Source organism: Xenopus laevis, chromosome 3L (assembly GCF_017654675.1).
Source record: "Xenopus laevis strain J_2021 chromosome 3L, Xenopus_laevis_v10.1, whole genome shotgun sequence".
NCBI classification, from domain to species: Eukaryota; Metazoa; Chordata; class Amphibia; order Anura; family Pipidae; genus Xenopus; species Xenopus laevis.
The window spans coordinates 92,891,955-92,906,172 of record NC_054375.1 but is presented as its reverse complement, the minus strand read 5'-3'; the positions used below and the strand labels follow the sequence as shown (position 1 = coordinate 92,906,172).

The window sequence follows — 14,218 nt, the reverse complement described above, 5'->3', positions numbered from 1 at the left end:
TCAAAAGTAAGCCATGAAGGGGATTACCCACAATAATGTAGTTTTTATTATTTGCACAGTTCTGTTTGTAAAATTTTGTGTGGCATGTCTATGAAGATTTTCATTCATCCAGGTGATGATATACAGTATTTAGTTTTCTTAAAAATGTTTCACTACTCATGTTAGTGGGTTAGTTAGTGTTTAACTGCTCATATGAGTGGTGAAAGTGTGGAATCAAGAGTAAATGACTGTGTCTTTAGTTTTAACTGTTCTTCAGTAAAAATTGCAACAAATAAAAAAAAAAAAATTGTAACCACTATTCATTAGACTCATGATGAACTTCAACTACTTCTACTGGAAGGGGAAAATTATTATAATTACATGATTTCTGCCTATCAAAATAAATACAGCCAAAGGATGTTTGTGACTTGAGATTGTTAGCATGCCAAAGAGCAAGGTGTAATCTGAGTAATATCTGTGGCCCCCAAGAATCACAGTGTGTCATTTTATAGCATAAGAATACTCACAATTAATTTGCCTACATTTGTGAATTTCTAGTTCCACCAGAAGAAAGGGAGCAGTGGTTTATCGAAGGTGATATGCCCCAGGGGATGGTTAAGAAAATGTCCAAGAAAAAAAGAAGGCGAAGGAAAAAAGAAATCCAGCCCCTGGAGGAAAAAACTGTCATGGAGCACTTTCACAGTAGGGCTAACACAGCAGTACCTCGTCTTCCCAAGCTGCCTCTCAAGACTGGATTGGTCACAAGATCAAAAGAACCTCAAAAAATAGATGAAACCCTTCCAGGGTCTTATAGAGAATGCAGGAGATTGCCCAATATAGAGGATAAATTATATCCTGTAGAAAGTGTGAACAACAACCTAGGATACACAAAATACCCACAGTCCAACATGACGTCCCATCCTTTCGCTGCAGACAAGACGCCGCTTACAGATCAAAGTAGGGTCACATATGTCCCTGTGCCAAAACATGATGGAGTTTTTCAGTATTCCAATGGCAACTCATATTCTAATCATATGGATCTAACTTCATATAGAGGTAGAACTCAGCCTAGATGGACAGGAATCCCACCAATGCATTCTAGAGCAAACCTTATGGATGCAGAGCTAATGGATACAGATTCTGATTTTTAATGCAGGTTTACCTGTCCTGCTACACACCTGACTCCGTTTAAGACTCGTAGAAGCAGAACTGTGAATTTCCTGATGCAACAGGAAAGCACTGAGAGACCCAAATGTGTGGTTGTTTATTTTCTCCAGAAATCCTGGTGTCTAAAATTGAGTGTTGCTTGAACAACACATTTTACTCATTTATACAGGAATTGGAGTGAAGAGCTGGAATAAACTAAAGGAACTCTCCATCCTGCCTTAAGAGCTGGAGAGCTGGTGACAGTTTAACATTTTCTCTGCTTTGACATTCATATAAGATAAACATATAGGTTTCTTATTTGCAGAGAAGTTAATGGCAAGCTCCTAATAAGACAGGTGTTACTATACCTTAAACAAAGCTGATGCTTGGTTGTATAAAATAATTGAGAAGAGGCATTGTGTATATAGTGAACAAAGTAACCCTCTTGTAAAATGTAAGGATATTATAAGTTACTGAGGAGTTCCATGACCATATAAAAACACAAGGCTAAGTGTTTTTATACAGGTCATGGAACTTCAATGTGACTTTTAATATCCTCATGTTTTGCTACAGGGGTTTTTTTATTCATTATAATAATATAATAACACAAGTTTCGGTGAGTAATGAGTCAGAAATGACATTACTATGGTCAGATTATAACTGATGACATCACTAAGCACTGTTTATACGGATATAATTTACCATGTAAATCCATGGCTCTTTTATATTCTATAACATTTAGAGAATTTACATGCCATATGTTCTGCAAACAGAAGTGACCTTAAGAAACTCTCCTTTGCCTGTTCAGCTTAATGCAGAGATATAATACAGTGGTCTTTTATGTGTGCAATTTTCAGGGCATTCTTTACAAACTGTTTTGGGGTTGGATCTACCTTTGTGTATGGATCCATCTAAATCTGTCATTTTGGTGCCTTATTGGAATATGTTTAATCAAATATGGTGGATTACTCATACTCTACAGAGCTCAGTATTATGCATAAAAACATTTGTTTACATGGGAAAAATTTGGAGTTCAAATGCAGTGTAAGAGGACAAATACACATTTAAAGTCTGTTGCAAAACTGTACACATTGGTCTTACTGAAACTGAGCTGAATAACATTTTTTTTTGTTAGAGAAATGCACTGACTTGAGTGCATTTGTCTGTAATTTAAGACTCAAGGCACATGGGATACATATTCTACGCTGGTATTTTTTAGACAGCAGAAAAGTGCCTGAAGGAGAGCCACGGAGAACTGTCAGTAGTATTAATGGAGACTGCCTGCCAAAAGTGATTGCAGATGGATTTCAACCGAGAAAACACACATCTGTGTGTGTCATACTACCATCTGATTCTAGCACAAGGCATTGGGATATACAGCATAAGACTGGATGAACATGAAAACAAAATAAAAAACAATTAAAGAAGATAGCTCACAATATAGTATCAGTGTAAAATGTACTTGTTTTATGGGAAGCTTCTATGGCCAACAGTTTTTTTTCTTGAAATAGAATCTTTGTACAGGGAGGTTGTATTTTTGCATTTAAAATGTATTTTCACTCGCAAAAGGTATATTATGTTTTGTTTCCTGACTGAGGAAAACAACTATATATGAATTAAGATGTGTGCACAAGGTTGTTGCTTGTAAAGCCAAATAAGTACTCTATTGTGAGATTTGCCCAGTACATTGTTTAATTGTAACAGACCAATGTTTACATTTATCACGTAAAGCAGGCGGTAACCCTTGTGAATATATACAAATATAAACACAGCGAGGTCTGTTTGTGCAGTATTACCTGTTTACTGAACAGTTATTGGAAACAAAATCAGAAGCAAATTCTGCATATAATTATGGTACATTAAATATTGTAGTTGATATATGTAGTGAAGGCACATTAAAAGTTAGTTTGGAATGTTTTTATTATTGTGCATAAGCTCTTGGCCCTATGCATTCTTAGCTCTAGTGTAGCTTGCCAAGTTTTTAGCAATGCTAGGGGGCTTGCTAAGGTCAATACACTTTTGTCATTTTTCATGCCCTTCTAGATCTATTTGTTTGTGTTGAGTCCCACATGTTCGTATACACTGGTCACCCAGCTACATGGTATTAGAGAATGGTCATGAGAGAATGGTCATGAGAGAAACTGTATACAAGTATAAAACTGAGATCTCCCTTTAAAGTTTTGTACATAGTGACCTATAAATATTGGGAGCACTGATAGATTCAGGGGACTTTAAAGGGTCAGTGGATATAGTCACTTTGGGAAGCAAGAGCGTTTGTAATCAATTTTTGTGTGTGTAAGTTGAAAGTGGGCAACCTTGGTGTTAATAAAGAAAATTATGAAGATATCTGATACCATACGAAAACCAAATATATCCATTGTGATGTTGGTGTGAGAATAAGTCGGGTCATTGTGTGCTGCCTAAGAAAACAATATATAACTAACCCATTGAAGGCACACAAGTAGAACGAATACCCCACAATGGTAGTTATTAGTTGTTAAGATGTTATTGGCCTTTTCCCCTTTAAAAGAGAACAAAAAACACACCCTGAGTTTTAAACAAATCACCCCCCGAAGAGGTCCTCCTGCCCCACACATGAACCAAATCAGTCCTGGCCCTGAATAGTTCTTGAGACTAGCAATGGAGCTGAAAACTGCCAGCTTTGCAAGCAAGAGTTTTGCCTCAGATGGCAGTGGACCACATTTTACCAGGGGTGACGGAAAGTCACTGCGATTGACTTTTAAGAGGCAAAATTTGGGTTCTTTAAACAGAAGTTTCTTTCTTCTAGAGCAGAGAGCTAACATGCACTCTCTCGACTAGCAATACAACCCCTCTGACTTGCTCCAAGGTATGTTTTGTGAGTGTGTGGGGGCAGCATTGGAAAGACCGCCTTAGGCTGGGGCCCAGAGTCACCCCTGAATCCTTGGCCACATCAGGTTTTGTTTCTGGAACTTGCACAGCGATCACCAGCCAGTAGTATGATCAGTGAAAGCTGGTCCTCTCTTCCACTGCTCATCATTTGTGGTGGGTATTTTTTTTTTTTGTTCTTTAAAGGGCATATAAAGTTAAAGATTAAATTAAATTTGCTCAACATCTTGAATGCAGTGAAATCGCAATCTACCCTTCATTTTAAAATTTAAATTAATCTTGAAAAATGTGAAAACAAATAATAGTTTGAATTTTTATATTCAAGTGTTGTTTTGCGTTTCATACATCTTATATATTCAATGTTCCCTTTTCTCTGTAATAATAAAACAGTTCCTTGTACTTGATGGCCACATGAATCCATACTGGTGATAAAACAATGCTATTAGGTTTATTTAATGTTGAAATGTGTTTAGCAGACTATGGAGATACAAATAATGGAAAGAAAAACTGCACATCCCAAGCATTCATAATAATATACCTGTATATATTATAATTATTTTTTATTATATATTATACCTGGACCTTGAAACACATGGCAGAGGCATCTTTCTTTGGTAAACATTGTAAGCAAAATTAATTTCTATAATTTTGCATTTTTTTTTACATGGTATAGAAACTTATTTGAAATACTTTGTGTAAATTATCAAACAATTTGAATGCTCTAAATGAAAAGTATCAGATGTATTGTACTTGTAAGTATAAGCTGGATTATTATACATGTAAATAAAGCACACAACATTTGATACTTTTGACTGTGATAAATACTGTTCAGGCTTCCTTTGTGCTGAAGGTACAGTGATTCCTGCCTGCCATATAATCCTGTAGCCTTGCACCCGATTGCGCTGCTCTCCGAACCTTGCTCTGCATTGGTAAATGAGGTTACGTTTTTATTTTTTCAGGAATGTGCACTCTAGCTCTGTTTATAATCTAGAATAATGGAAAGAAAATACAAAAAGCCTTGAAATTTCTCAAAAATTGTCTAGGGCATTTGTTTTATGCTGGATAATGTGAACCACAGGTCCTTAGGTGCTCAGGGCTGCACTTTGAAAGCCTCTAGTGACTAGGACTCCCATTTAAAGGGATACTGTCATGGGAAATTTTTTTTTTTTAAAATGCATCAGTTAATAGTGCTGCTCCAGTACTGCTGTACTACAAGTTGGAGTGATATCACCCCCTCCGTTTTCCCCCCCAGCAGCCAAACAAAAGAACAATGGGAAGGTAACCAGATAACAGCTCCCTAACACAAGATAACAGCAGCCTGGTAGATCTAAGAACAACACTCAATAGTAAAAACCCATGTCCCACTGAGACACATTCAGTTACACTGAGAAGGAAAAACAGCAGCCTGCCAGAAAGCATTTCTCTCCTAATGTGCAGGCACATGACCAGGGGCAGCTGGGAAATTGACAAAATGTCTAGCCCCATGTCAAATTTCAAAATTGAATATAAAAAAATCTGTTTGCTCTTTTGAGAAATGGATTTCAGTGCAGAATTCTGCTGGATCAGCACTATTAACTGATGCGTTTTGAAAACATGTTTTCTGATGACAGGATCACTATGTAGTTACAATCTAGTATATGACTTCATGGCACATGTTGCCATAGTGGGCACTCCTGTCTACTTAAACACAGCTCTATTTAGATAAATGAGCCTAGCCATCTCATCTTCTACCAAATGAACAGTTATCACATTTATACAGAGATAACGACAGTATAAACTACTGGTGATAACCTGGTAGCATAATAACTTCAGAGAGGCAATAATATAACACACTGAATGCAACAGTGACCGTAAGCATGAAGTGTTACTATGTTGAGTTGATGTAACCTGTCCATACAGATGATATAAACATACCCTTATTCTGTATACAACATATGTTGTGGTTATACACACCTTGCAAACTGCAGGAAAATCCAAGATGAGTCAACTGGAAGAGGATCAGGCAATATAGACCTTTGTTTCAGTTAAGGTCTCCTCTGTTAATGCGATGTGCATTATCTTGCATACTGTAGACAAATCTATTAAGCTGCAAGAGCTGGAAGGTAATTAGGCAATATATATCTATTCTTCAGTTACCGTATATACTCGAGTATAAGCCGAGTTTTACAGCACCCAAAATGTGCTGAAAATGTCTACCTCCGCTTATAATGGAGTCAATGACGCAAATGGCTACGCTTCAGCAGAACACATGCTCCTGTGTGCACACACCATTCACTTCCTACCCGGCCCACATTTCCCCGGCACCTCCTGCTCACTCACAGTGCCTTCATCACGTGACGTCATCAGAGGTTGCGGGCAGCATGGCGACGGGCGTAGTTCCTCCCACTGCAGCCTCCCCACCTCTGCAGTCCTGCGGGGACTCGCGCTAGAGATGAGCTGTGGCCAAGTAAGTGTGCAGGCTGGTGTTCTGGGCCAGGGATAGGGGGCAGACTTCTGGAGATCCAGATGCTCCAACGCAGAGGCAGGTTTATCCCTCCGCTCGCGTGTGGAGTGGACTGAGCCTGTGGAAGAGCGAGCTTGTGAGTGTCTCATTGCCTTACCTGGCTGCGTATGGTGCAGCACTGGCCCGACCCTTGCTGTATGTTTGTATGTATGTTTATGTAATGTATGTGTGTTTATATGTATGTAATGTATGTATACCTTTACAACAGCAAGTGTGGGCAGCACAGAGCTGTGACTGCAGCCTCTTCGGATCAGTAAGTAAGAGGTGAGTTCTTCCCTAGCAGAGCGCACGCAGGAGCGTGTGTTCTGCTAAAGATGTCCTAAAATGCATTTCTCACCCCATGGCTTATACTTGAGTCAATAACTTTTACAAGTTTTTGTAGGTAAAATTAGGTACCTCGGCTTATACTCTGGTCGGCTTATACATGAGTATATACAGTAGGTGCTTTCTTTACGAGATGCACAATATCTTGCACACTACAGGTAATCTATTAAGTGGAATAAGCTGGAAGTGAATCAGGTAATATGGACCTAATCATCAGTGCTCTCGTAACAGGATGCAAATTACCTTACACAATGCAGGCAAATCCAATAAGCCGGAAGGTAATCAGGTAATATAGACCTATTCCTCAGTTCGGTGTTTTCTTATCATTTTGCACATTGCAGGCAAATCCAATAAGCTTGAAGGTAATCATGCAATAGAGATCTACTCTTAGGTGCTTTTCTAACAAGATGCAAATTACTCTGCACAGTGCACGTAAATTCAATAAGAATAAAGTGTAATCAGGCAATAGAGACGTAATCTTCAGTGAGGTGTTTTCTTAACTTGATGCAATTATATTGCATACTGCAGGCAAATATAAAAAGCAAATTACCCTGCACACTGCAAGTAAGTCCAATAGGCTGAAAAAGCTGGAATGTAACCATGCAATACAGTTCTATCTTCATTAGGTTTTCTTTTCCGAGAAAAATGCAATTCACCAGACTCTGAGATTCACAAAATGCAGGTTCCTCCCAAGAGCCTGAATTTCTCAAGATACATCTAAGGCACTCTGATATTCTCCTGCGGATCACCCACTTAACTATAACTTCCCATAACTGGGGGAAAAGAAAAATCACTATTTAAAACACTCTGAGGCATAGAAATTTGCCTATGTATGTTAAAAACTGTATTGTAATTTCATAGCATGCTTCAAGCTATTAAACAGAGCGTACCTGAGGAAAGCACTTGTCCTCATTTGCATTCTCAAAGCATTTGGAATACAACCATTGACTGACTGTGCGAGTTCAACCACCATGTGGCTTACTGTGATGTACCGGCAACGGAAGGCCATGGTCTGGATAGGACCCTCACAGGATATATTTATTAAACTCTGGAGCTTCAGTAGTCAGAGGCCCGAGATCCTGCTGGTATTGGGATGAGCTCACGTGCAGGAAAATAAGGATGGATTGCTGGGGCTGGGATTCAAATTTATTCTATTTCCTGCGTGTCACGTGACCAGGGATTAACCCCCATTAGTACCCACTGCCATGTGAAGTACAGGAAATACTGTCTGCCTCTCCTCTGTGGGTCTGTTTGGGCCTCTGTGTGGGCTGATTGGGCCTCTGTGTACCTGAAATGCCAGGGCCTATTTTGATTCTCAGTCCAACTAAAAATTATGATGAAGCTCTTCTACATCAGCTGACCTGTGTGTTGGTGCCAGTGGTCCTCTATGCTCTCCTATGTACAGAACTATGCAACAATCGTGATTTCTGTGTCCTGCTCCAACAGTGGAGATGCAGGTCAGTGCAAGTGATTGTAATGCCACAGTATAGCACAATACTATTACTTTGGAGCAAGAGCTATTACCTCTTTCATAAGACCAGAGATACAAATGCTATAAGCATGACTTAGTTAGAAAATTAGACATCAGGGGGTGCTGGAGCTCTCTATTCAACACAGAGCCTTCCATTTCTACCTGCTTACGATTATTTTAAATGCTATTTAAAACTCCCTTTACAATCTATATAATGTAGAGGGAGTGGGAGGCACACATCACCCACAATGAGCAAAGCAGGCACACTGGAGAATGCAAAGCACTCTGACGCCCTCACATACAATCAGTGCACAAATCCAGTACACCGAACAAAAGATGCAGGCTAAACTATAGTCTCTGTGTGATGTACTCCTGAAAGCAAGGGACATTTTTTTCTTTGAATAGATGGCATGGGCAGATGACATGATTGTGTCCTGTGACATAGAACTGTGTTGTCATTGGTGGCTGTTGGCTGCACTGTGACATTTCTTTACCATGGGTAGTGTGAAATTTAATTACCACTGAACAGGAATTTTATATTGATTTGGTTATACACCTGCATTCATGGATATTCCTGGACGAAACGCATGCAATGTGTCAGATGTTGTGAAAAACAGGAAGTGAATGAGAATCGCATGTATGAACTACATTTATCCGACTGTCGGATGAAAACGCAGCGCTGCGTTCTCATCCGACATTTGGATAAATATAGTTCTTACATGCAATTCTCCTTCACTTCCTGTTTCTTCACAACGTTTCATTTCATGGCGACATGTTGCCACCAAACACATCGTGGTGTTCCTCCCTAACAGTTTTAACATACTGTATGATGCTTGCCCAGCACACCTGTGCTTTGGATTCTAACTAAGGGGCATATTTAGCAAAGAGTGATATTAGAGCTCACCACAGTCTGCCGGAGTTAAATTCCACCGCTCCCTACTCCTTTCTAGAGGATATTTATATAAAAGGGTGAAAGTCAGAGTTCAGCCATTGATAAATACACCTTGCATCCTATAGAAATGAAAAGGGAGAGGTGAAATTTCACTCTAGTGGGCTGTGTTAAAGGAGAACTAAAGCTGAACTAAAGAAGTAGGCAAGAAATGTTGTACATTATGTTTTGGGCTTCTGCACCAGCCCAAGGTAACCACAGCCCTATAGCGGGGAAGATCTGTGCCCCCAAAGATGCCCCAGTAGCTCCCCATCTTCTTTTCTGCGGATTCACTGCACATGTTCTGTGCTGCTGTCACTTACTGAGCTTAGGGACCCACTCACAATATAAAGTACACATAGAATAGAAATGTCACAATATAAGGCTTATACTTATGCTAGTTGCACTAGTTTCTGTGCTGCCATGTAGTAATTATCTGTATTAATTACTACATGGCAGCAAAGAACCAATGCAACTAGCATAAGAATTTAATAATCAGCCTTGTAGCATCAGTTTATATTACAGGCCAACCTCATTTCCTGCTTGATCATTTGCCACAGCCCCTAAGCTTAGCTTCTCAACAGCTGCTCAGAGCCCACTAAGCATGTGAGTGTTGCAGACATTTCCAAGATGGTGACCCCCTGTGACAAGTTTGAAGTCCTGGATCATTGCTACTATTGAGAAGCTGAAACTTTAGGCTGGTGCAATAAATTCAGTATATAAAATATGGCATTTTTAGCCACATTATTTTTTAGGGTTTAGTTATCCTTTAAGCTCTGTCACTCTGATAAATATGCCCATAAGCTTTACTTTGCTAGCAGATGCTGTCAGGTTTTAGCATCGGATCTAATTCTATGGGAAACAACAGGGCTTAGAACAACAGCAAATATGGCTCAGCACTGGTGCTTTATAAATATATTTTAAGATTAATAATGTGGCTGTTAAATGCATAAGTAGATTCAAAGTGGGCAAATTAAAAAAAAATGAAAAGATTCTTTGCATTGTACAGGGGAGAAATGACTGACATAATCAATGCTTCATCTTGATTGCATGGCATATTTCTGACCTTTTCTCTATTGGTCTTTGCCTGTCCACAGGTTACAACTTAGTCCTGAGGTCCTCTTTACTGTGAACACTAGTCTGACAACTCCAAACTGCCAGTATAGCTTCTGAGGTATTTGTAGCAAAAACTTTTTTTTTTCCTTTTCTGGTTTGTTTCTTGTGGCCTTCTGTCTGCAATCTACTTTTATTCTGAAGATCTGTGGACTAAATGGCTAGTCAGAGATTCTCAATCTGAAGCCATTTGTGGCATGTTGACATTTTTAAAATGGTTTGCAACAACTACGACTAAAGGTGGCCATACACGGGCCGATAAAAGCTGCCGACAGACCGAGTCAGCAGCTTATTGGCCCGTGTATGGGGGCCCCCGACGGGCTTCCCCAATCGAGATCTGGCCGAAAGTCGGGCAGATCTCGATCGGATGGGATTAAAAATCCCGTCGGATCGCGGCCGCATCTGTTCGTTGATGCGGTCCCGCGATCCGACCGCCCATTTGTGAACGCTAGGATCCGATCGTTGGGCCCTAGGGCCCACGATCGGATCAGCCCGATATTGCCCACCTCAAGGTGGGCATATCGGAGGGAGATCTGCTCGTTTGGCGACACCGCCAAACAGGCGGATCTATCCATGTATGGCCACCTTAAAGCTGGCCATACACAGGCAGATCTAATCTACTAATTCTGCCACAATTGGCATCTTCTGTGCCCATGTACGGGCCCTCCCGGTGGGCAACCCAATTTTCAGCCAGATATCTGTTGGGCTGGGATGGCATCAAGTTAAAGTGGTCCCCTCCCAAAGGGCCTGCATTGCCACCTATTACAATTTGACCATTAGCCCAGGGTCCTAAATGATTGGAACAGCCTGATTCGGTGTAGGTGGCCAAATCGGCCAGAAATCCACTTGCTTGTTGCTCAACTGACTTTTGTTTGGCAAAGTCGCCAGTTGCCAGATGTATTAGATATAAAGGTTCATTTACAAGCGCAAGCCCAGTGTGCAAAGTGCAATTTAAAGCAACTGAAGTCTGATTAGTGTTATTTCCAGCATTCTGCATCAAAATGTTTGGAATGCATAGATATGTTTACCCATTTTGGATTGACCAAAATCTGTTCTTTCTAATAATGCATAGTTTTCTAGGTTAAACCTACTGTTAGTGGAAAGTTTGACCTTGATATCAGAAGTATGCAGTTTTGTGGAGCGGTGCTTTGGAAATTAAGAAGTGTACTGAGTTTTTGTCCTATACAAGCGAGAAATCTTCACAAAACGATATATTCTTTTCTGTGTAAACTTAAAGACCCTCCCAGGAAAGGCCCCTAAAGTGAAAGCACAAAATGTTCAAAAATAACCTGGCAATAAAAGTACCAAATCAGCCAAACAGACAGCAATCATACCATAGTTATGTTCCGGAAATAGTATTGACAGTCACCCATGAATATCGTGACATAGGCAATGATTATCTTTATCCGACAGAAATTCTCTAACCTGTCAACTAAATGACCAATCACCATGGTATGAAAATTGTAGAGACGATTATTTTGAGCCCAAACACGGTCCGATAATTGGACAAAAACAAAATTTCTGCACAGTGTTATGCTGGTGTCTATGGTCTGTTTAATATTGTGCAGAAATCTGGGAAAAGAAAAAAATTTAAGTTGGAAATGTCATGTTACTAAGCAAGTCCTTTTATTTAGGGAGATTCGGGGTGATTAGAGATGTGTAAAGCACTCAAAAGTAGTTATGTCACCAACAGTTGTCATGTCCAATATAATCTGAAAGCTACTGGATAGGCTGCATATGGTACTATTACCATTCACTGTAGGCGGTATTCTGCTGTGAAGGACAGATGAGGCTATACTTTATGCAGACTGAATAATGTTATTCATTTATATTGATGGTATGTTTAAATACAATTATCTGATGAAAGCAAAAAACATCCAGAAGTCGGTCCAGAGAAATTGATTATGCCCACTAAAGCCTTAAAAGAATTGCTTTCTTGCAGCAGACAGATGCCCTGGGTAAAGGTGGCCATACACGGTCTGTCAGCAGCTTTTATCAGCCCGTGTATGGCCACCTTTAGTTCTCAAAAGGTCATTATATTCATGGAATTTTATGCTCCCCTCTGTGCTCTAGATGTCTTCTACAATGCAATTTACATTGCTATGTTAATTGGTTCTCAGTTCAGAAACTGGTTGTGTGTTTGTGATAGCACAAAGTCTCAGTTATGAAGAAAGGATGGCCACATTGGGATTGATTATACTGAAGAAGAGGTGTTTTAGGGGGAACTTAGATATTAAAGGAGAAGGAAAGGCAAATTATAAATACGCCCCTAATCAAAAACTTGTGGAAAAGGAACTTATGTAGCGTTTTAAAAGTTTTCTCCCTAGTATGATGTGGAAGGAGTAGCGCTCATAGGCAGACTGCAGCGGTGGACTCAGGTGACGTCGCGCTGCACGCAGTCTTCTTGTATCCTGCTGCCAGAGGCAGCCTTGATGCGCATTGGGTGTAATATACATCTACTGCGCAAGTCCTTCATGCTGCCACTACTGATCTGCTGGCGCTGTAGTGATGAGCTCCTGGGGTCAAGGTTTTTTGCGCATGCGCAATACGGAGAAGGAGGTGAAGGAAACGTCCTTTACCTTTCCAAGATGGCGCCTGTCTGATTAAATATGCGCTGCGAACAAGGACAAGGATTACTGATGATTAGCGTAGACTATGTGATTCGCTACCTTAGCGATTTCAGAGGCCTTGGGGTGTACATTACTGGGAGATAAGTATTTACTTTTGCCTTTCCTTCTCCTTTAAATATATAAGGGGATCATATAATTTCTCTAATGCTTTATTGACCACATAGCCTGCCAGAGGACGTGGGAGCATCCATTCAGACAGACTGTTTAGTTTTAAAATAGGTAAAGGGTTTGGTAAAGGTTTTTTCTTTTTACAGTGAATGCTGTGAAGTTGTGCTATTCTCTTTGTAAAATAATGTAATTGCATTCAGGATGGGACTGGGCCGGCGGGGCACTGCGAAAACACCCAGTTTGCAGCTCTTGTGGGCCCCACTGGTCCAGATCTGCACCATTGTTTTCTTCCTGCGGTGGCAAAAACTTGTTTGGCGTGCACATGCACACACGTGGCGGAGGGGGGCCTTGAGGCAGTAGCGGCAAAGACTCGGCTGGCTTGTGCTTGTGTGCAGGCGCACAGGTGCGGCGGAGGCTGAAGCAGCAGCCCCCAGGCCCCCCAGTCTGACCCTGATTGCATTGGCAGATACATTAGATAGCTTTAAGAAAGTATTGGGAGCCTTTTTAGCAAGGAAGAAAATACAACCTTACTGCAATTACATTTTAGTAATACATTTGATATGAAATAGGCCCTGCCATTACAGGCAAACAGAGGCCCATTCAGTCCCCTACAGGCCCAATAAATAGTGACTGTGTCTGTAGTATGTCACAGGAGTCCTTCCAGCATTTGACACAAGTCACAGATTGCCAGTCCAGGCCTGAGCCCAGTCACAAGAAGTGCTTGGCATGATTGATACATTGACCAAATCGAGAGTGATCTGGGGGTAACCAAAGAAAAAACAAATCTGTAGAAAGGAAATGGTCACTATAACCAGATGCAGAGATTCCAATAACCCAGTGTCAAGTGAGGGCGGTAACGATAGAGTTCTGGATTTGGGAATAGCACTTCTCTCTTTCCCATTCCATAGGCACTTAGACCTCGACTGTCAGTACTATCTACATCTGTTTGTGGCCTTTAGGATCGCATAGAATTAAGTATATAGCTATTCCAGCAGGTTATTTGACTTAGCATTGCAATGCAACGTATCCACCACAAAGCGGCCGTGAATGGAATAGCCAGCTGCATTACATGATCTCTCTAGCACAGAGACTCCATTCACCGTTGCACCACGGGAACGGTAGTTCGGATGCATTCTTGCTATTCCGTA

At 40.5% G+C, this 14,218-nt stretch overlaps 1 protein-coding gene across 2 annotated transcripts in view; it reads left to right on the top strand.

Moving 5' to 3' along the window:
* smo.L (smoothened, frizzled class receptor L homeolog) overlaps positions 1-4,799 on the top strand; it is a 28,221-nt gene extending 23,422 nt beyond the window's left edge. Inside the window, 1 exon segment of one of the 2 annotated variants that reach the window (NM_001135232.1) lies at positions 538-4,799. In NM_001135232.1, the coding sequence (NP_001128704.1) occupies positions 538-1,130 (593 nt within the window). In that variant the 3' untranslated portion in view covers positions 1,131-4,799. 2 annotated transcript variants of the gene reach the window in all.
* The last annotated feature ends 9,419 nt before the right edge of the window (positions 4,800-14,218 follow it).